This window comes from Gadus morhua, chromosome 10 (genome assembly GCF_902167405.1).
Source record: "Gadus morhua chromosome 10, gadMor3.0, whole genome shotgun sequence".
NCBI classification, from domain to species: Eukaryota; Metazoa; Chordata; class Actinopteri; order Gadiformes; family Gadidae; genus Gadus; species Gadus morhua.
In genome coordinates this window covers 19,023,511-19,047,465 of record NC_044057.1, presented here as the reverse complement: position 1 = coordinate 19,047,465, position 23,955 = coordinate 19,023,511, and the positions used below count along the sequence as shown (strand labels likewise).

Below are 23,955 nucleotides of genomic sequence, written 5' to 3'. Positions count from 1 at the left end.
TTTGTGGCTTCATTAATAATGTTGTTATGACTCATAACACAAAGTTCATAGTACTGTTGTCGCTAGGCATAGTTGACTAGTTTTACTTGTGAAAAGACTGCTTGCTTTCGTTTCAAAGGAACATAATGCCAGAGGTATAAATAGTGGCCAATTAAGTGTTACAGCTGAGCTGAAAGTAGATTGTTTTTATTAAATCTTTCAACTTTATTTATAGCAATATAGAGGCATCCTTTACATCAATAGAATGCACTGAGTCTCTAATGAACATGGTTATATATGTATTAGTATAGTTATTCGCCCTTTTTACATGAAGGCTACTGATCCATTTGTCATGCTACAAATATGTGTGTGCTGTAAAAAGCAACAAACTAGGCTCACAGTATTTGAGTTGGGCTTCAGGCCTGGGCTGCATGGAAATTATTCAATATTGTTTTTGAATAATATTGTATATTACACTAAATAAAATTAGCAACTTAATGCAACGCCAAGATATTGCTGAAGCATCTTATGATTAGAAATATAGAGATAGTGTTATTTAGTCCTTATATCATGAAAGTGTTTCCATATCAGGTGGGCCTATACCTCAGGCACCGATTCTTGGGGATGGAGGTTTCATCAACATCTTCTCAAAGAGGTGGTTGGCGCCTTTTGCAAATCTTACCGCGGCAAGACCCTGGTCTGCCACATACCACTGAGTGGTTCACCGTGGTGTAATCTTTGATGAACTCTTTTACCAGTCAAACAGACAACAACTTTCTCTATAATATGGACATGTAAGTGGAAGGGGCCGGATCCTTCTAGTGGTTAGAGGTGTTAGAGTCCCAGCTGAATAGTTTTTGTGTCAAACCCCATCGTCAACATTTAGGCATACTTAAGATGCCTACAAGAGGCCCATCCTATCGGTAAATGTTTTTTATTGTCAAAGTCTTATAAATGACCTGATTGTGAAAAGGAAAATATGTAATAAGGTCCAGTATTCAATTATGTGGTTCCATTATTGTAATTTATTTAAGTCTTGCCAATGTCTTGCCAAGTGTAATATGGATTTGACCCCCTTTATTTGGTTGCTTGATTGAAAATAAGGACTCATTATGTACATATAAAAGGCTGTGACATGGCAAAAAGTGTATCCTGTGTTAACTTGGCCTACATGACACCTGTCCGCCTGTACGTTCTTCCCCACCTTCTTCTGATACGTTGATATCAGAAGAACTCAACTTGAGATGTGTTGCTTAATATTGATGAAACTTTAGGGGATTATATTTTAATGGGAAAATAAGCTAATACATCCACAAAGGTCTATGCCCTTTGTGGATGTGGATGTGGATGTGAATATGTTACACATCACATAAACAACTTCAAGAACATTTCTGATGAAGTTGTCCTATCAAATTAATTTGCAGCCATATCGGTGACATAGATGATTCCAATGAGACTCAATTCTCGCAGGAGGTGATCCATAAGCGTTTCTGTTAAAATTGCCGAAGAGTCAGATGCTGAAACAATACCAGATTTGATGTGTTTAGACCCGTAGGCTAATGTGTTTAGATATGTGTCTCAAACACGAAATGCAGTTCAAACAAGAAACACAATTGCGGTGGTTTTCTTTTGTTTGTTTTTGACGGTCACAAGGTCGCTCGCACTTATTGATAAATAGTTCCGATCCAATGCTGTTCACCTGTAGGTCTTAGCACGGCGCTAGGACCCAGAGTGCGCGATTTGCATCTCCAGCTGCTGCAGCCCGAAAACTGGCAATAAGCGAAGATCGCGAGGACAAGCCAAAATTGCATACTCCTATTCATTCTACTTCAAAATCACACCCATGTGCCCGCACGGATCCACCACAATAGAGAACAATAGCTTGTTGCGCTGAATGCATGCTTTCTGACTGTAGGCAGCTTGGAGCGCAAGGTAAGACGGTGCAATACCATGCGATTACTAATAACAAAGGCGTTACGGGCGAGCAGGGGGCATTAAAGGGGGGGGCATTGCACAACGCCATCGAGGGCAAGTAAACTCTTGACAAACTTTGACATCGATATATGTATTTTTGGACTTGTACGTGGTTTTCAGTGGATTGACTTGTTTGGGTCGTACCTTATTTCACCACTTGTGTTGTGTGTTGTGCGGGATCGTGTCACATGTAGCTACGGATAACCCAAGTTCCCGAGATGACATACATGATATTGCAGTCAGTTTGCCAAAACGCTGACACGAACCGATACAGTTGAGCCCCGCGCTTGCATTTCAACCTTGTACCACTCCATACCGTCACACCGTTTCACATTCACATGAGCGATCGGCCCTTGATTTCCCCCTTGTTCGTCGTTTACTGTAGAATAATTAATTAATAACGTCTAAGGTAGTAGCTATAACGACTCGGACTTTTACTTCATGCGTAGCCCCCTCCCAACATTGAATTTTGACCAGGTGGACCGCGAACTCAGACGGGACATCCTCGTAGCCATGGACCATGGCGGCCTAATCAGGTCGATAATCTCTCACACGACCCGGCGAAAGATGACTATTTCTGCCCACTTTTTGAGGGCATTCCTGAAACATCCGAAGGCCCCTCGTAGCGAACGAGTGTCTTCCTCATTGTCACAGTTGGCGATCGCACATGTGACCGTCCTTCCTATGAACACATCGGTGTTGTGTTTTGTGAAACACCTTCTTTTTTTTTATTCCCATGGTTTCAAAGCTCCGCTCCTGGTCGAGCTGTGGGTCAGCGTTTGTTCGCGAGTGGCGGGTCTGTTAGCGAGCGGGCCGGTCACTAGCGGGATAGCTGTCGGCGCGGTCACTGAGGTCCCCGGGTTACCCCAGCACGGACACAACGCGTGGTGTCAACGGACCACTCCGCTCTCTGGCGCTTCCCTGGCCGATTTGGTGCCGTCGGGTTGCGGTGGAGAGTTGTGACCGCTAAACCGTCTTACACTTGCCCCACTGTCACCTGGCGTTGGGCGTCTGGGGGACCCGCTGCCATTACCGGTCTTATCTCCCTCAGTTAGAGCTCCGGAACAACACATGGTTTGGGAGACTTACGCGGAGGATATGTTGAACAGAAAAGAACATGTCTTAAGATATCGCACATGTATATATTCCCGTGTTTGAGTTGCTTGTTTCGTGGTTAGCTGGATCGGAATTGTTTTTTTTTTTAGATAGGCCTGCCGTAGGCTGCCCGCTGTAGGCATGTGTAGAGGTCCGACCTGGGGTCTTTCTCATTGAGGGCTGCTTGTATGCCAATCCCTCATCCCTCACGATACAAACTTGGACCCTAGCCTGGTAGTTTAATCGGCCCAAATGAAAGTTCTGACCCGGGAAGTGACCAAGATTATATTTTTTGCCTAACTTTTTGGTTTTGTCAATTATCAAGAACACCCTGGTTATTTATTTATCACCCGATTGTTTCAATTTAACTTCCTGTTTGTGTGTGACCTAATACGATTTTAAAATGCCATTGTTACATCGATAAAGATGAACAGTGTCTTGGACATTTCGGGTTATATCAGATTTGACCCATTCTGTAGTGCTCCTGCATATCAGTATCCTGCTGATTATTATTTATGCCAGGAAATCGATTTATCATACATTTAAGTCAAATCGGTATAAAACATGGCACATCACGATCTAGAATCTATATCGTTCCTTTGCTGTGTATTTTACTTCTTGTTTGTTTCTGTTGTATTTGTTCAAACCAACTCCTGTTTCCTCCAAGTCCCCCCTCCCCCCCTTCAAATGATCAGATAGTTGGTGGACTAAACCGATTTCTGATTCTCAACAGACTGTGCCTCCAGATGGAATCCACTCGACACCCTGTGTTATTTATTGATTATATCAATCGTGGCTTGATACTATATCGTTTCATTGTGTCAATAACATTTTGATCAGAATTTGGTCCTGTATTTTGATCCTATATGGCAATATGATTGGGAGAAGTGACTGCCAATTACAGACAGGTGTTGACCATATACCATCCGGGCCAGAGATGGAAAACCTGCGCTTAACACAGCGATATAACGAAAGTAACTGCTAAATGTGACACATTACACTGCACTGCAATAGTTGATTCAGTTCTGCTTATAAAAAGGTCAAGGACATGACCCAGACATTCCTTAGAGACTGAAATATAATGGAAACCTGCATGTTGGTATAGTCGTTGATGTGCTAAGAAAAAAAGGGCAAATAATAATGAACTAATTCGATGCTTAGATATTTCAAGCCCAGAATTTAATCACTAATGGTTTATGCTGGAGGGAGCAAATAGACAATTTTGCTTTATCATTTGATACGAGCTTGTGGATCAAGTGGCGAAACAAATGAATGTTTTTGTTGTAAGCAAACATGGGTAAACGTCAGTTGTGGAGGTCAACACAGGAGACACCTTATCTATTAGTAGGCCTCATTATCTGACATACATGGCAATAACAATATGGGGGGCTTCAGGTAGCCTTTCATTGTGAAATTCAAAGAGAGCCGCCCGTCTATTGTGCTCTGTAAAACTATACGAATATCATTGCTGTTAACGTTTACTACGCGCAAGTGCCCCAAACACCCGGGATGTCGCTTCCTCGTGTTAATTCCGCAACAACAGAAGAACCATACCTCTCCCACTCTTTATGTGTTTCGCATTCTCCTCTAGCAACCATCGACCCTGTTCTAACCTATTCATTGACTTGCTTCCCTTCCTCACGAAGACACTCATCCTCTGACACTCTGTGATTATTTTCGTTTAAGAATACAATTTATCACTTCGTTACTTCGATAACCCTTTTCAGTTTAGCGCACCGTTACACTCTTGGTTGCGATCCCTCTTTCCCCTTGAGCGGCTGGAGCTCGAACTGCATGCCGGTACCTGAAGTCCTTACTCCTCCCAGCTCGCCAATACGTGAGCCTGGGCGTGGATGGCGGAACACTACATATCCCATGCGAGATGTCCACCTTCTACCCCTCTTTCCCACCAGACTAGAGACTGGAGATACTGTACTGGACTGTCTTGACGAACCCCCCTGGACTTTTAGAACCGAAATCGTCGAGATTAGTGGACAGCAGCGAGCAGCGGGGCGAGACGTTGGACCTTTATTTGAGCCGAGCCATGTGATGTTTTTATGCCATTTGTACGAACGGGTTCGTAACTGTTTCTGTCATTTGACATCTTATCTTTCTTGCTAATTACCTTTAGAATTATTCAGTATTTGGAGAGTCTGGGGACGATCACAACCCGTTCGGGTCCAACTCGCCAGTGCCTCGCAGCGCTGAAGTGGTTTCCTTTAGGGCCGATACTAGACTGAACACTTGGTGTCGGTCGGTCAGGGATAAATACAGTAGCCTGTCTAAACATGTAAACCACTGTGAGTAATGCGGAGGCTCGCCGAGACTTTGCTGCGCAGGGATCTGAACATTTGTGTTATTGGACATCGGAGTTTAATATTGTTTGCCATCTCGTTCACGAGTGGCGCCCCTTTCAGCGCTGGCCTGTAAGTTTGCTGTTGTCCACCCCACGGGCTAGTTGTCCAGTGGGGCACTTCTTAATCGAAACATTTGTTACCAACTCAGTGAAGTCAATGGCCCGATCTGTAGCGTTGCCATTTCTTGGTTCAATTGATCTGGGATGTTTGGTAAAGCACGTTACTGGTTCCTGTATACGGACGGGCAAATCCTTATGCATTGTTTGCTAATCATTAGACTTTGATGTGAATGTTACCTGATTTTTTTTTTTGGGGGGGAGGGTTGGGTGGATGTCGACAGGGCTACGTTATCGGCAACGCTGTGACGGACACGGCGGCGGCGGCGTTGCCACATTGTGCCCTGCGAGTGCGAATGAACGACGCAGCCCAGGCGACTCGATGGGGAAATGCTCATGTCAGTGCTTTTGCCTCCGGACCAAAAACACAAGCCTTCATTTGAAAAAAATAAATAAAATACATTGAACTGAGACCCCGATCGGGGCTCCAGGCAACACGACAGCCATTTCAGCGTGCTCGTGTTTTGGCTGTAGATGGAGCAATCACCTGAGAGGCAATTGTCGTCCCCGCGCAGAACGACTCGTTCGCCATCTCCCGCGAAGGAGCGAGCCCGACCCGGAGATCTCCAGAGTTTCTTCGAGGCGATATCGACACAAAACGAACTATTTATAGACGTCTTATTTATATCGGTCTGGCTCACATTGTTAATATCTTTCACTTTATCGTGCGATCGTGTCATTGGGACATGTCTCCTTTGTGCTGGGAGATGGACAGGGAGCTGGCAGGATGGATAAGGGTTTAGATGTGGGTTTAAATGTGTGTCATAGTTGGTGTTTACCCGACTGACTGGCGATGACTTTGTTTTTGAGTTTTGAGGTTATGAAGTGCGCATTGTGTGCAGGCTATTTCCCCACACACATAGGTCTAAAATGTAATCTGATTCAAGTGATTTAGCGGGGATAGACGGCGTATCTGCAGCACAAAGACAAACTAGCTGTAAGCAACACGATGTCACACGGTAATGAATGCAGACCCTCCTTGCACTGCATCGCTGTGCCTGTTTCACTCCGTGTTCGTGGATACCAGCGGAGATGTTGGGCCGGGGATGTCATTCATTCATCGCTGTGGATTGTCCCTGTTCCGTCTACATCCTCTGTAAACATGTTTGAATCTCATGTGATTTCAGAAGATCTTTTCTTCTATCTATATCGGAGGGCGTGTAGACCGAGAAAAGTTATTCTCAAATGTTTCCCTTGCATTTTTTATCGTTTTTTTAAAAGGGTGTACCCAGTTTTTAAAAAAATATTATTTTGATTGCCTTTCTTGTGGAAGTTACATATTTGTTTCTGGTTAACCTCAGTTAACTTGTGCAGTAATTTATGCCATGACTTAGGCAGTGTCAAAGAAGGCTATCAAAAAAATAGATTGCTTAGAAGATGCATGACAACCAAAGACGCTTTGAAATGTAGAGGTGACGTTTCTGTCCTTCTTATATATTATATATTATATATATTGTTTCTACCAACCCATTTTGGCACTTGCCAACTGGTCAGCAATGTACATCCTGCTAAAAACACAATCCTGCTAACTCTAAGCAATACTTTTATCAAAGTATCTGCTATATCTATTAGGCATAATCCAGATTATTACAAACCTGAATCTCATTATTTTACAATTGCTTCCCCTGGTAGTTTGAATAACTGTCAGTTTACCTGTGCATGACCTAATCGGCAGCTAACCCACCTAAATTAGCCTACCTGTGATGCAGAATTATAGGAGCATGTCATTTTGGAGGTCATCAATTGTACCCCCCTTTCCTTTCTCTTTAATGAGCTTGTGTTTGTCGAGTAAAAACACTTTGAGATTCAACAGAAAGCCACTGTGTAGTGATCCATATCCTCTGCCTTTGATGCCTGAATACAACGATACAACAGAACAACCGTGTTCCTCAATTCCGTGGGCAAAACCTTACTTCTCTGAATCATTGCTTTAGTTTGAGGAAATTGTACAATATCTGGTGTTTGAACACTGGGACTTAGCGGGAAGTTTTCATCGGTTCACCAACATCCACTTCTCTTGTTTGAACCTGGACCTATTCGTGGCTAAAAATAATAGGAAAGTCTTGTTAAAGTCCATATTTTCCCATATTTTCTTCACAGAATATCACCGCATCTCAAAGAAGCCTATATTAAGTGGCCCACCACCTCCTTCTGTGAAATGTTGTGTTAAAGAAACACCTATGCAGGTAAGGTTCGGTTTTTTTAATTTGACATAGATTTCGAGTTCAGTGTTTTATTACACTCTCACATTTAATTAACAGCAAGCTCACAACGTCTTCTCAACTCCCAGGTGGATCCTACGCTAATGAATGTAGGGGATGGAGGCACGGTGAGCAGAGAGGTCAGTGCTCCAAACAAAGCGTCTTCTCCCAGCATGGTGGGGAATCCCCCTCAGACGCTGCCCCCCGAGCTCCGAGGAGATGTGGTCCTCAGTCAGCAGAATCGGAACCCTGCGGCCAAGGACTGCACCGTAGCCAAGGAGAACTGTGTGGACACTCACAGCTACAATCACACCCCGGAGGTGAGTCCGCCACAGCAGCCCGGCAAGGCACCAGCGCCCGGCGCTACGCTCGCCGCTACGGACAAACCAGCGGAGAAGAGGCAGGACGTTGCCAAAAAAAACTCTGACGGGACGGTGGGGTGTCCTGCCTCTCAATGGGTCGGCGGAGCCAGGGTCCGACCGGCGGAGTCGCTCAGCGCCGCCTACGGTAATGCGACATCCAGTAAGAAATCGCAGACGAAAACGCAGTCTGGGATGAGTCTTCCCCCTGGGTTCCAGTGCTCAACTTTATTCAAACCAGGCCAGCCGGTCACTTTTGTCCCAGCCACCAACCTCCCCTCTCCCCTTTGTAAAATCACTCTTCCGCCCGCACTGGGTCAGATCGCAGCGCTGCGAGAAGCCGCAGCCACTCAGTTTCAACAGGAAGTCCCGCCTCAAACGCCCTGTTCCGGCGGGACGCTACTACCGAGGACCTACCCGTACCCCTTTTCGGTTGGACGGACTCCCCACCCGGAGAAGAAACCCGGCGCGGTGATGCCCAAGCTCAAAGCGACCCTTGCATCGAATAAAAGCGGGAAATCCACGGGGAAAGAACACAAGGCCTTGGCCTCTGCCGTGGCGTCGCCCCCGCCCACCACGGCTCCGCCTCTCCAGCCCCCGCCTCCCGGTACGGCCCCGCCCACCCGCTTCACGTTGTCTCCCACCGCCGCCATCTGCTGTGCCCCTTCGCTGGCCACCATCACCACTCAGAGCCGGCTACTCAACCATGTGGAGAAAAGCAACACGGAGGACCAGACCTCCATGGGCTGCCTGAACTCCAACCCCACGGCTGCTTTAGAGGACCACGGCGACAGCTGCCCCGCCGAGCAGCCGGACGTCCCCCTCGATCTGTCGGCCAAGTCGAAACGTCCAAAGTGCACCAGTGAACCCTTAAACGCCGTCAGTGCAAAGGAGCGTCACCACAGTGAGTCAGACCACAGAGAGGCTCCTAATAATAATAATAACAGTAATAATAAGAGGGGTAACACGACTATTTACAGCTCAGCCGTGCAATACCCGGTTTTACCAAACATGCAGCGAAACGGCTCTCATCAAAGACAAACAAGCAGGCAGCCTGGTCACCATGTCGCGGAGCCCAAGTCGTGGGGGAAGGGGCCCTCACCAGATTCCATTAAAAGTATCCCAGGGACTTATGTTGGAGTCGCCAGCCCTATACTGGCTTCTACCTTGAGGGGAAAAGATGGAAAGGGCACTTTTGTGGACGAATTTCAGAATTTTGCAAAGCAGGAATTCATATCCATCGTTGACCAAGGGGAACACCTGGCCTCAAAGGGCAAGAAGCCATCCTTTCTAATGAAAGGAACCCAGCATCCTCAAAGCGCGAAGCACGCGAACCGCACCAGCACAGCTCTCCCCAAGAAAAGCCCGTCAAAAGTAGCCCCGATCGCCACCCTGGTGGGCTCCGCTACCGTTCGTCAGGGCGTGGGGGCGGGCAAAACCCCCGCGGCGTTATCCGCCGCCATCGTCAAGCCAGCGTGGCATCAGCCAGCCATCCTGCCCAACCAGGGGGCATCCGCTCAGAAAAAGGTCCCCCAAGGACCCCCAAAGACCAAGGGCAGCGGGAGTTCAGAAGCTCCCAAATACCAGAGTGGCAGTCACAGCCCTCTGAAAGTGGAAGACAACAAGTGGGACCGGGTGAAGTCCCCGTTATCCACCCTGGAGTCCATAGTGAAGCAGAAAGCCCTGGAAACAAAAGCATTTGTCGCTGACGGTTTGGCCCAAGCCCCGGCCGTCGCCGTAAAAAAGGCAGACGTCCCGAATCCTCTCACCGGGGGCCAGGGCACACAGTCCAAACAACAGACCCTCGAATATCCACCGCCCTGGCCCACGGAGAGCAACGACAGGAAGCCGTCCGGCACCCCACACCAAGAGGCCCCGGCGCCGGCCGCCAACAAAACGGGGAGAGCAAAGGCCAGCGAGCGCAGAGAAACCAGTACGGAGCCGCAGGTTCCCAGTCAGGGACTTCATGAACAACGGGTCTGCGCTAAACCTGCTGCCTTCAGGGCAAGTGCCTCCATGAACGGCAGCAGGAGGGAGAGTAAACTGGCCCAGGTCTTGGAGGGCGAGTTACTGAAGGACCATAGCGGAGTGCCGACGGACGAGCCGCGCAATGCCAAGTTACAGGGAGTCGTTCACTCCCTTCTGACCGGCCGGTGTCTGACAGGCAGCGGCGGGGTCGACAACAAAACAAACGGGACCAAAGAGAAGTCACCCACCAAGGCGAAATCGTCTGTGAGCAAACAAAAGGCAGCCGGCACTAAAAAGCCTGCAACGGAGAAATCGCCGCCGGAGCCATCAAAGAAAGCCACCGTGACCGTGAAGAAGAGGCCGGACAAGGAAAGCACTCCGCTGAAAGTGCCCTGTCTCAAAAAGGTAAACCCATCCGTCTAGTCCAGTTATCAAAAAATGTTTGATCTTGCATAATGTGTTGGTTCTTTGCTTGAAAAAAATCCAATCAATTATAAATAATAATCAATTAAACTAAATGTTTTTCCTTAATTCCTATTTATTTTTGAATCCTTGTCTGTGATAAGCAAATACAATTGCAGAAATGTTGAATTCATTTTGGTCTAAGTTATCCCTTGTGTGTTATAGCAAAAGAAGCCGTGTGCAACGGTGGGGGAGAGGAGTGCATCAGCAGACGAACCTCCTTCGCACAATAAAGAGGAGTTGCCCAACAACAGGAGCTCCCTCCACAAAGGGGAACAGGCAACTCTCCGAACACCAGGCCAGTCCTAGTGTGTGTGTGTGTGTGTGTGTGTGTCTGTGTGTGTGTGCGCGCGCACGTATGAGTGCGCGTGTGTGAGTCTGAATAAGCAAGCCTGAGCACACACCCTTCGTCTTAACGCACATAGCAGGAGGCCGCTAAAAAGGAACATGTAATGATCTGCCGGCCTACCCTGGGTAAACACGGGTTAAGAAAAGGTGTAATGTAACTTTTGAGGTGAATTTTAAAACAAACAAATTGCCCTTATCTTTGGTATAGTATTGGTGACCTCAAGGGTTGGATATGATTAGAAGTATAAAGGCATACATCAAGTGTGTGTTTGTGTAGTTCTCGTTCGCTGCCCTGTGTAGTGGAGTTGTGTGCATGCCCGACGTTAAGGAGACCGTGTGTGCATTTGTCGGCGTCCTATTTTTAAAAGGTGATGAATGGTTTTCCTTGCGCGGTGTTCCCCGAGTGTAACCGGTGACTGTGCTTTCTGGCGGTTAATAGATGGCGGGCTGAGCAGCCCTCGGAGTCTAGACTCCTCTGCCTCCCCGCGTGGCCTCAGCGCGTCCACTAAGACCGCCAAATCTCCCGAGAGCTCCACTCCAAGACTGAGACGGGGTCGGCGGCGGTGCGATGAGGCTCCGCCGGAGGACCCCTGGGGCTTCGCCTCCCCCTCGCCCCCGCCCCCTGCCGCCTCCCTCCGCAGCCCCCCTTCTCCGTCTCCTCCTCCGCCGCCTGCTCCTTCCCCGCCGCCGCCCGCCGCTCCCGCGCCTGCGCAGCCAGCGCGCCGCCCCAGGGGCCGGCCCCGCAGCAACCCGCTGCCCAGGGACACGAAGCCGGCCAAGGTCAGGACGCCGGCGGCCGCCACCGCCGCCCCCCCGGCTGCGGGAGACACGCCGGCCCACAAGAAGCGCCGGCGCTGCCGCAGCAGGAAGTACCAGAGCGGGGAGTACATCGTGGAGAAGGACAGGCTGGAGGACCAAGGACCCCAGAGCCCCACCCCAAACGACGGAAAGACAGACGGTATGCCGAAATCGTCATTCTCCGTGCAGCGTTTTTTCAGTTGCAGACGTCTAATGAGGACCGCCTACTCACAGGTTTAGTCTGCCTGGCCCTCTGGGCATTGATGCCTACTTTCAGTTGCGGAGGGGTTTCAGTTGCTTTCCATTGTAGGCCCACCCAAAGCTATTTGCCTCGGTCCTCACAATCCACCCTTGCATACCGATTCCGCTATCATACCTTCCTTGCCAAATATCCCTTGTGATTGAGGTGCTGTAGGTAAGATTCAAGATTTATAATTGGATTGTTTGATAGAATTGGAATAGCCATCCCTCAGCTAGTGAGTGAAATACTAATTTCTTACCAATCAGGCCATCTCTTCCCTAATTGGTTCGGAGAGTCCATCTCGCTTGTCATTCCCAGGTGTGTGAATGCTACACTAGCTTCTTAAGGGATGAGAAAGGAGGAACGGAGGGATTGTATTGTTTCATAATTTTTTCGGCTATCTCCTTTTACACCTCTCAAATTTTCTACAGCAGCTTAAAAATAGTGCTTTAAAAAGTGTGATAAGAAATGTTTTTTTTATTTAATCGTTAAATTGATTAAATCTATGACATTAAGGGAAAATGTGCCACACATTGTTGCTGACATTAAAAGGTACAGTTGGATACTTTGTCTTAACATGAAGTATCTTTAACACTAATGACAGCCGTGTCTTACGCTGACTATTGATCACCGTTGCCGTTAATTGATTACATTTACTCGTCCTTTACTTGATCTCAAACAGCGGCGGAAGCTCAACCTTTAACTCATTCTTTAACTGTAGATTTACAGAGCGGTTTATCCCCAAGTCACGGGGCCTCCAGTCCTGCCCTGGCCCTCCAAGGGGCCCTGTTTACCCGCTCGGGGTCCGGCGGCTACCACGAGAGTGAGGTGTCCCCGGAGGGCAGCGACAAGCCGTCAGGAAAGAGGAAGTTCAAAACCAAACACACCGACAACGAGGAGCCCAAGGTAAGATGTTTTCCCCATTAAGCCGCCCAATATTTACAGAGCCGTACTTAGTTGAGGGGTGCTGTCAGATTGATTAGCTTACACTGCCCCCTTGTGGGTTTATAGGCTAATGCCAGGTGATTTATCCTAATGGCTGCTGGTTTTTATGTCTCTGGTTCCTGGAGCATAGAGCAAATTGCCCTGGTGTTTGCTCAGCACGGCACAAACGCGCGACACCCATAAACACGGCTTCCTCATAACTGTCGCGTCCTAATCACAGGCGAAGCCCAAGCGCGGCGGCTTGGGGAAGCGATCCGCATCGTTACCGCCCGACGAGGACACCGCCGCGAAGAAGCGGACCAGTCCCCCGGCCACGCCGAAGAGCCCGCTGTCCCCACCGCCCAGTAAGAAAGGCTCCGCAGGCGGGGGCAGCGGGCCCGAGTCGCCGCCCAGGAAGCCCGTCCCCCCAGAGGTCCGTCGACTGATCGTCAACAAGAACGCCGGGGAGACCTTGCTCCAGCGGGCCGCCAGGCTCGGCTACCAGGTGAGAGAGCTTAATCCCCACTGCGACTTTTCCTGTGTGAGCGATCGTCTGGAGATCGCTGGCCGTCTCCGGCAGATGACTAATGACAACCGGCTGAATGTCAACGTGCTCTGACGGCCGTGCCGCCTGTGCGTCCCCTCAGGATGTCGTCCTTTACTGTCTGGAGAAGGACATCCGAGAGGTCAATCGCCGTGACAACGCCGGCTACACGGCCCTCCACGAGGCGTCGTCCCGGGGATGGACGCAGATCGTCCAGATCCTGCTGAGGCACGGGGCTGACGTCAACTGCAGCGCCCAGGACGGAACGCGGTGAGAACACATCTCATCCATTCCAGAAGGGCTTCATCTCCATGTGTCCCCGTAGTGGACTGTGGTTGGGTTTCCTAACGGATGAGAAATGTGTTTAACATTGCTGCTCAGTGTTAAGGTTTCACAAAACATTTGTCCCGTTCGACTAGTATTGTAGTCTTAAACTGTAGTCTGGGGAAGAATGTTGACTTTGTTGATATGAGACCTTTCCACAGAGGTGTCATCTTAAAGGAGACATATTATACCACCAGGTGTGAGTGGGATTAGCCTTACAAGCCGTTTCGAAAATCTGCCCCATATGACATCACTAGTGGGTGTGTCCACCTAGATCAGTCTACCAGCCTACCCAGTGGACTGAAGTAAACGTTGCTCATCTATCCAGCACAGATCTAGGTGGGACACGCCCACTAGTGATGTCACACGGGGCAGATTTTCGGCTTGTAAGGCTAATCACACTCACACCTTGTGGTATAATATGTCTCCTTTAAGAAAAACAAGGGTGTAGCTCATAATAGTAAAGATGGGCCTGTTACTTTTATGTACCAGAGTGGTATTCTACCAGACCAGCAGACCAAATTAGTGCAGATAAGTTGCACTGGTACATAACATGTTTTTCCTTATGATGCCTCTGTGAAATTGGTCTATGGAGACAAATTTAAACATCATTTTTGGTTCAATGATAAATTGTGTTATGACTTAGACAGTGTGGCAGCTTTCAAAGTACACGTGTTTGATTAATTATATTTACTTTGCAAATACTACGAATACTAAGTAATCTATGAGTGATGTAAATGTAGACCAATCCAATGTCTCTTTTGCTTCTCAGGCCCATTCACGATGCAGTGGCCAGTGATAACCTCCCAATAGTGTGGCTGCTGCTCAATCATGGGGCAGACCCCACGCTGGCCACCTACTCCGGACACACAGCAGTCAAGCTGGCCCACAGTCCCAACATGAAGACCTTCCTCACAGGTAAACTCATCTTCACAGTGAATATATATAACCTGATATATTTTGAATAAGCCATGCATGGATAGAAGTTAAGTAGAATTATAATAAATATATCTGTAGATTCATTCACGTCAATTATACAAATGTCAAGTTGTTTGTTTCAGTTCAATATGCACATTCATTATGTTAATAAACTCCAGAACCGATCAATAATAGTAACAATTGTTAATAGAACAAGAATTTTCTTGTTCAATCTTAATCGATTATAATTCCGTTGTCTTCTGTATCATCTTCAAAGGGGAGGGGGAACCTGTAAGTATCAGTTTAGAGGGTTTTTACCTTGAGTGAAAATAAGCACACAACCGTCTCTCTACGTGTACAAAATCCACACAGAGAGAAACTACTGTGCAGCTGTAGTCATACTTCCTAACACAGCAAGGGAATATCCATCAGCCTTTATTATTTTTCCTCCCCGGTCACAGAGAAAGGGTTAATCAGCGATGATTGTAATGTTGCGTTGCTAACCGTCTCTATAAAGTGTGATGCATGTTGGCGTTGTGACTGTGTGTATACTACAGGGTTAATACCTGGTTGCTACTTTCTGGGCTTGTTCAGACCCGGGATATTGCAGCCCGCTCACGTTCTACCGTATATGTTTTACCTACTGTATAATATGCTGGTTAACAGTCCCACTTGGTAGTAGTCAGTGTGTTGTGTGACCAGTTGTTATGGGATTTTGGTTACCCCCTCAGCATTTGAATAACAACAATCAGCAGCAGTTTAATAACGTCTATTTTCAAAGTATATAGAATCACTGGCTATTTCTACTTTGGATTTTAATAATGCATCATCTTCTAAGTTAGGATTGTAATTACCAAGCTTTTTAGGGGACCGAAGAGGAATGGAAATAAAGGATATGAAATATACAAACAAAAAAACAGAGTTTTTTGCTTGTTTGCCTAAACTATGTTAACAATAATGTAGGTGACAAATTTATCTTAGAAATAGTCAGGGCCTGGATTGGCTTTCATGCCATGTGATGCGGTCAATTTGTCCCACACAATTCCTAATATGGTTTTCCTCATACATCTGAAAGCATCTGAGAAGCGGTCATACTTCCGGGGCTTGGGTATACGCCATACCCTTCTGGGTATGATGTAACACGAGACATTTCCCCCTTTGTTCTGCAGAATACTTCACCGATCTGGAAGGACGGAGCGAGCATGATCCCTTTCTGCTGTGGGACTTCCACAGTAGTTCCCTGTTTGGTGAGACACCTTTCTCATTTTGCAGATCCGGCATGTTGAAATTTCTCCATCCGAGTGCAGTTTGCCTCGTGATGTATATTTGGACAGGTAACTTGGTCTATTTTTAGCGTTGTGTTTCCCCTTGGCCTGAATACGACTTTTTACTGAGTATCTGAGGTGCTATTATTTGGGAAACTGCTTTAAGTTATTCGGTTTGGGAGTGATTCCTTCATCAGTTTTCTGGCACAGATCGCAGCCGTTAATAATTCTAAGATGGTAAGACGCTTGGAGATGAGACACCCCCCCGTCCCCGTCCCCGTCCCCGTCCTACATTTTCGTTTTTGTGAAGATTAAAAGTTCCCTCACAAAAACGTAACAACTGAGGAGCAAGGCAATTGTAATGGATTTGAATGCAGACCTCCGGGCATCCAAAGTGCGCAAATAGTGCCAACTGATTGTTTCAATGCCAAACTGTCTAAAAGTACAAGAACACAGATAATATTTTGCACATGTAATTGAACGGACTAAACCAATCCTGTGTTTGTAAGTTAAATGTCATTGAACATGAGACTGCAAAACTTGACCTTGGGTGTTTCTGTGATAAAGGCTGGAATAAAAGAATACGACATGGCTTAATATCTAGACCTGATTCGGATATGAGAGGTCTAGATATTAAGAGACCTCTCATACTCCACAGGGATATTTTTTTAAACTTTTCTTAGGTATTGATTTTCAATATTTTATATTTTTTGCGATAGGATAAAGTACTTTAAGAAATTCATGACGTATATATTTTTACTTACAAAAAATGTATGTCACTCTGTCATTACAGATGTGTATTGTCTCCTATTTAAAATGCTTTAATTTTGCTCAATAGACCCAAAGAGCGCATATTAAGCACTGGAAACATATCAAGGTCAGTTCCTGTTAGGACTGTTCGGTCTAAAATCACTCCTTCAACTCTGTTCTTTACAAATACAGAATGTTCGTTCTTACTTCGACTATTCTAGTGATGATAATCATTTTCTCAGCTACTGAATAACAGGATGACTGCATCACGCACTCAAAGGTCAGGATGGAGAAGCTTTAGAGACTGAAGAGGCAGTGGTTAAGATGTCCAGAGGCAACCCATGGCCGCACAGTAAGGCAACAGAGAATCCATTAGGCTCTTCACGGCTACGGTTACTCTTTAAATAGTAACACTGACCAATATTTCTCCTCCAATGAAAACATACAGCTCCATTGTTGAATCATCTGCTTTGCGATGACGTGCAAACGTTCACATAACTCACAATATCAGAAGCTAGAGGCAGCTGACTTAGAGTCAGTCAGATTCTATCAAAGGGTCAGCGTGACAACAGCCCCAGAGGCGGCTGGAACTCCTGTATTGTTCAAGTAAACGAGCCTACCACTAGAGGGACATCTTACTCCATTCCAGAGAGGCGTCTCAGCTTTTGTAAATGCATGTAACAAGTCTCTCTCGCTCTCCCCCCCCCCCCCCCCCTCTCTCCCCCTCTCTCCCCCTGGCCTCACCTCGTCACAGAGAGCGAGCAGGAGCCCTGCTGGGAGTTCCTGCTGTTGGAGCAGAACGGGGAGCAGGAGGAGCAGGGGAGAGGTCCGGCCGACGGGGACCCCGACAGAGACGGCCTGCTGTTTGAGTTCTCCTCGGAGCCGCTGCTGCCCTGCTACCACGTCCAGGTGTCACTCACCCAAGGGTGAGTCTGGGGGGGGGGGTCGAGGGGGGACCCCGGAGGGGGGGACCTCTGTAGATCTACAGCCTCTCTGGGTAACAACACAGCGGCCTCCCTCGACCCACAGACTCACCCTTGGGTGAGTCTGTGGGTCGAGGGGGGCTCTGTAGATCTACAGAGGTCCCTGGAGGGGGACCTCTTATAAGCGACCCCAGTACGGCGATAATGAGTAACAAGCAGTACACTGCTTTACGGCCCGATTCCACCGGACACGTTACGGACGCGTTACTGCTGCGGCACGTCTTGGCCGCGGTCACCGCAGCAGATAGGCTCCACTCTAATCAATGAGACCATTTCCACCGGGCGCGGCTGCGGAACGTCTCAGCAGCGTCCCAGGAGCGGCTCGCCGCGCCGCAGCGCTATCATTCCGTAGCATTTCTATTTTTGCCGCAAGCCGTTGCTGAACCGAGTCAATTTCAACAGAGCAGATCGAGCAGGGCAGGAAATGAAAAAGTAAAAGCTATAGAGCATCCGGTCAATTTTCTAAATAAAACACAATACTCGGCTCATGTAGCCTATCACAAATTCACATCAACATTATTACGTCATGACCGGTGGCACCAGGTCAGCAGTCAATAAATCAAAGGGTCTCAGAGGGTCGGCAACATGGCCGACGAGAGACGCCGTTCTGTGCCGCAGCCGTAACGCGCCCATAACGCGTCCGGTGGAATCCCGGCGTTAAAATGGCTTGCATCAGATCCAAGTTGTTGTTTCATCCTGTACCTCGATTCTTATATTTCCCCCGCTGTAACGTCGGCCCTCCTCCTCCTCCTCCTCCTCCTCTACCTCCTCCAGCTACTGCAACTGGTTCCTGCTGGCGGACGTCCTGCGGCGGCTGAAGATGTCCACGCGCATCTTCCGCTCGCGCCACCCCCACCTGGAGGTGGTGAGCCTGGCGGGGGCGGAGCTCTGGAGGCAGGTGGCGCTCAGCCAGGTGAGCGGCGCCCTGGCCCCGCCCCACCGGGGGAAACGGACGGAGCGGGACGAGGAGGACGAGGACGAGGAGCAGGACGAGAAGGGAGACGAGGAAGGTGGGGACGAGGAAGGGCAGGTGGAGCTGGTGCGCTGTGTGCCCGAGCTCCAGAGACTGCTGGGCTCCTCCATCCACATTCTGCCCGAGGAGGAGCAGGCGACGGAGGTGGAGCGCGCTTGTGTCGGCAGGCCTCGTGGTCGATAGCCCCCCCCCCCCCCCCCCCTCGTCGTGCTTCAAAAGCTTAACCTTGCGTCTACCCTATTGTGCTCCCTCGGGAGGGTGCAGTTGTAAGAGAGAATCCTCTCCATCCCGGTTTTTTTTTCAGCAAGGCTGGTGGACGATTTGGGGGGTCCAAGCACTTAAACTCTCGCCAGGGTCTGGGACTGGACCGGTCTCTCTGACCTCTTGACCTCAGCTGTAGGTCCATCATCTGGTGGTCAAAGAAAGGACAAAAGCGCACAGTAACAGACAAGTGACGACACTTGGTGCTCAGAAGTATAAATATAACAGCAATCAGGTTCCTATCAATAGGTCAATTTGATTACACATGAATTATGGAACACTTTTTTTGATTGAATGATCATGATTGAATTATAATTATAATTGTAGTCTCGTGGCGAGAGGTGGGACGACATCGACGATCAGAACTTTTTGGTTTTGAGTTTGTTCCTGATGGGAAAGCGCATCATGCTTTCTTTTTTTTTTTCTTTCGAGGGGAAAGATAATCCAAGTCATTTTTTCTTTATTTTTCTCTTGGTGAAATACGGCTAAGAGGCTTAGGCCCGGCTTGACCCCGTTGGGGTCCAGATGGTCTCTCTGTGGACCTGGGGACACCCGGGCCCCCTGCAGCGGTCCGACCCCACGGCACATCGTATTGTCCTGCAAACGCACCCTTCTCCTCCTCTCTCTCGCACACAGCTTTACCCCGACCCCCCCCCCCCCCCCCCCCCCTTACCGCTGACACACTTCATGTTCTTATCCAGAGGAGACGGTGTACAAAACATTACCGGACACACCCTATTCTTTTTGCTGTGTGTTACCATTTCACACAAAACAAATGTCCCAGGCTCGGCTACAAAGTGATTTTAATTTCTTCGGGGTTCCTTGTTCTTGTTTTTATTTGTAACATTTTTTAAGGGGGAATACTTGAGAATGTGAACTTGTTTACAGATTTGCGAAGATGAAAAGTTTTTGTAGCTACGCCCTCCGCCCGCCCCCATCCCGGAAGCCTCCTCCCGGAGCCGTTCCACCCCCCCCCCCCCCCCCCCCGGAACTCTAAAGCCTTGTAAACTGCACCCCTGACCCCTGAACCCTAACCCGCCCCTCCGTCCATGTGGTCTTCTGGAACTCTCCTTGCTGCGTGTTTTTATTTACACTGTTTTTGTTTTGTTTGTCTGTGCTTAATTTAATAGTCATTAATATATTTGACCTTTTGTGTATGGGACAGAACTATCTATGAAATCTTGTTTTGTTTTGTTTTGTATATGGTTGGTGCTTCATTTCTTTGAATTGTACTAATTAGGATTCCTTGATTCTGTTTTTTTCTTTTTCTCTTCCTGATTGGAAAAAAACAGTATTTCAGCAAAGCAAAAGTACAGTTTTAATGTACTGGTGCTAAAGTTTTGTGTTGACAATCAATGAAGTTTTTGTTGGAGGTCATGAAGTAAAGAAAAGATATTTAAGATAATGTGATCGAAAGGTAAATAAAAGTATAGTGAATGGGATACACCAAGCCTTCAAGCAACCTGTGTGAGAACAATAAAGAAACTTTTATTTGACTCCTTTTGTATGAAATTGACAGGAATAAAGCATGATTGTTAATGTGTTAATCAGAATTAGTCTCAAATGAGTGCCATTTGCTGACTGATGCACTACAGCTAAGAATCTGTACACTAACACATTATATTTTACAACTGATCAGGGCTTTTGCAGTCGTATAGAAAAGGGTCGCAAAAATAAAGGTCTGCATTTGCAGGGCGGGTCAAAAGGTTTTATACAAGGGACAAACGGTACACCGAAACGGGGAACCCTCCGCTGGCCCAGATATCACCGAGAGGTTGTTCACTAGAGGGCGCCAGGGACCGGAAATCAACATCTGAAACTGAAAGCGCTGAACTGAAATCAATCTTTTCTCTTCCTAGTAGACTTTACAATGAGTTGGTAGGCCTAGCATGAGTTACCACCTTCGTAAATATTCTGAATTCAGACCGTATGTGTGACATAGTTGAGACATATAATTGCATAAACATCAACGTAACCTTTGTCAAGAACTCCAACCTGGCGTACGTTTAATTGTTAAACGTAATCACCAGCACATACTTCGGCACTACTTTTTAGATAATTAAACTTTGACGGAAAATCTTCATACATAGGCATATCATTACAATGTGGAAAAAGAACAGGAACACGAAATATCTAATCGTTATTTGCTACTTTATTCTTCAACACATGCAAATCAGAGATGGGTTACTCGGTTGGTGGCATTGTATCGTGAGAATGTGACTTCCCCTTACACAGAGCCCCACTGGCCAGATGGTGTCTAAACACTGTACCGTGTGACAGGCAGACCATGCGGGGTTACCAGCGTTCAGCCACAGCCAGCGCAGCAGCAGCACGGCCGTTATCGCGCAAGAAGGAGTGCTTTGGGTGCGTGCGCATCCGTATAAACTCGCCTGTCTGAACGCCTATAAAAGTAGATAGATAGATATATACTTTATTAATCCCGGGGGAAATTCCAGAAGTAGCCTTGTGTATAAATGTTTACACTCGTTTAAAAAGGCCACTTTGTGTGCCGAATGTTTTTTTCGCAAATTCCGCAACACGTATTTTAAAGTTTTGGTTAAAGTTTAGGTTACAATAAAATAAATGGCAGTGTGTGCGTTTCTTCGTCACCTCGACAGAGGCCAAACTGAGGTCCTGTAACTCCAGCCTGACGTCACAGGCCGAATGGAATCCAGCCGTGAGTCCCGCTCGCTCACCAAGCCCCTGTGATCCCGTGCAGCACATTGGTCTTCCGTTGTGGGACAGTGGATTCTGATTGGTCCGAAACGAGGGCAAGTCTCTGCAAGACCTACAACATGGAAAGGGCGAACTAGTGGAGTCATGTATTGTATTGACATGTAGATCCTGTTGAGAAAAAGAAAAAGGATTTCAGCCTTGTTGTTTGTTTGAGCGGTTGGGTTAAACGACCCCAGTCTAGTATTCAGCCACAAAGTTTCACTATTCCACACAAAAACAACATTTCAAGTGCATTACATATTACTTTAAATCATAGCTAACACACTAGCCCTTGAATACAATACAAGGGCTAGATACAACGAGCCCCTAGAGCCATTTTCTCTCAGTCAACCCACTCCTCCCCTCTCCCTTTATGTCGCCTGTCTCTCCTCCTCGGCTTCTCAGTTTCCAAAGAGCCTCCATTCTTTTCCTACATCGGCTTACATAACAACCTGCTTTGAAGGAAATATAAACGAAACACAAAGGGGAAGCACGGTTCCCTTGGCCAGTGTCTTGGGCTTGGCCTCAGCTCTCTTCTCCTCTCGTTTCCTATTAAATAGCAGCTTGCTCACGATATCCCTGTGTGGGGGAAGCAGACCCGCATCCCAATCAGTGTCACCTCAACCCAATCCAGGGACAGAACGGTCCTGTGCTGAAGATATAAGTGTCAGGATGTGCCCAAATGAATGAAGTAGTGCAGCAGTGATAAGTGGAACATAATGTTACTTATTTTATCTTGATACTCGATGACTTAATCAGTTAAGTCAATTATCAAGCACAAACATTTGCTGGTTAATGTTGCAGTTCAAATCACACATTTGGTTCATGGATCACCGTAAAAGGAACAGTTTGTTATTTTCTTGGCTGCTTGTCAAGTTAAGCAAGCACATTTAAGACATCTCTTTGGACTCTAGTAGCTTGGGTAGGAATTTGCCGTTATTTATGACTTTTGATAGACCAATCGATTAATTGACAATGCTGATAAATAAAGGTTAAAGAAAGAATACGAACAGTTCTTACAACTCAGGGACTATGGCAGAACGATGTGGTAAAATGTTGATGAACGTTTTTACAGCCACATGGTTGGCTATCTGACAAGCTGGCTAACTCACAGGGTTAGATTCAAGGTATCAGGCATTATGTTCACCCTGTTTTTTATACTGGTTGTAGTAACTTATTAACACCAGGAAGCCAGGGCTGATGCCTTTCCCTATTTAACCCTCTACTCCTATTCAAAGCGAGCGTATCCCATAGTTTGAATAGCGCTGTGTCACGCACAGCACTTCTTTGTGGTGCAAATGATAAACCCTATATTTGGATAGAGCGTATGAAATGCAGTGCTTCACAATCTATCACTTTGGTCACCTTAAGCAATCGTCTGAAACATTGCAGGGAACACGTAGGTGTACTATTGTCACATATAGCGCGCTATGACGCCTAACAAGCTGAAAAGCCTTGCGTGGAAAGTCAGAGATTAGTACTAGAATTAGAACTAATAAGCGCTATAATCTGTTGTATAAGCATCTCATCTTCTAATCCACGCTCACCTACGTCCTGTGTTTTTACCTGTGGCTTGACTGAATGTTCAATCCTTATTGTATACGGTGGGGGTTCCCATAGTTTAACAGTGGACATGCACTTGTCCATACAAAAAAGGCTGACAAACATAATCGCAAGTCCCACCTTACACACACACACACACACACACACACACACACACACACACACACACACACACACACACACACACACACACACACACACACACACACACACACACACACACACACACACTCCCAACTATAAACAAACACACATGCACGCACACAAACACACTCACATGCAGACGCCCATTACAAAGCCCTTTATTGTCTTATGTTTGTTTTGTGTTTGTTTGTAGATTGAGCAGCAAACAGGGTTTGGATGTCGCCGGTGAGCCGTGGAGAGCTCCTGTCTCTTATCTCCCTGTTGGAACAGAGGATTTGATCACCAGACAATGAATATGTCAAACTTAGCGCACACCGATTCCTTAGACTAGACACAATTACACTTATTTAAAAGCAGTATTGATTACAGAGACAACACTTTTATTGACCAGTATAAACACATCTTTCTGTCTCTGACCAGAAATGTGCATGATTGTCAACATGTATTTGTCATTGTCATTTGTCATTGCTCACACACAGACACACAGACACACAGACACACAGATACACCCACAAACGCACACACACACACACACACACACACACACACACACACACACACACACACACACACACACACACACACACACACACACACACACACACACACACACACACACAGCATAGCCTATTGGATTATACACCTCAGGGAGTAAATCCCGAGTGCACACGTTGGTGACGCGCATAAAGCGCT

At 47.2% G+C, this 23,955-nt stretch overlaps 1 protein-coding gene across 3 annotated transcripts; it reads left to right on the top strand.

Moving 5' to 3' along the window:
* Positions 1 to 1,722: 1,722 nt before the first annotated feature.
* On the top strand, positions 1,723 to 20,336 carry bcorl1 (BCL6 corepressor-like 1). Of its 3 annotated transcripts, none has more exons than XM_030368629.1 (12): positions 1,723 to 1,911; positions 7,622 to 7,707; positions 7,812 to 10,454; positions 10,677 to 10,809; positions 11,299 to 11,817; positions 12,620 to 12,804; positions 13,064 to 13,327; positions 13,470 to 13,636; positions 14,463 to 14,608; positions 15,778 to 15,855; positions 17,378 to 17,549; positions 18,381 to 20,336. In XM_030368629.1, exons 1-12 carry the CDS (start codon positions 1,878 to 1,880, stop codon positions 18,760 to 18,762), a joined length of 4,809 nt encoding a protein of 1,602 aa, XP_030224489.1. In that variant the 5' UTR covers positions 1,723 to 1,877; the 3' UTR covers positions 18,763 to 20,336. The 3 variants fall into 3 exon arrangements, with proteins under 3 accessions (XP_030224489.1, XP_030224491.1, XP_030224490.1); XM_030368631.1 differs by lacking the exon at positions 1,723 to 1,911 and adding an exon at positions 4,874 to 5,114; XM_030368630.1 differs by lacking the exon at positions 1,723 to 1,911 and adding an exon at positions 4,874 to 5,124.
* Positions 20,337 to 23,955: the final 3,619 nt, after the last annotated feature.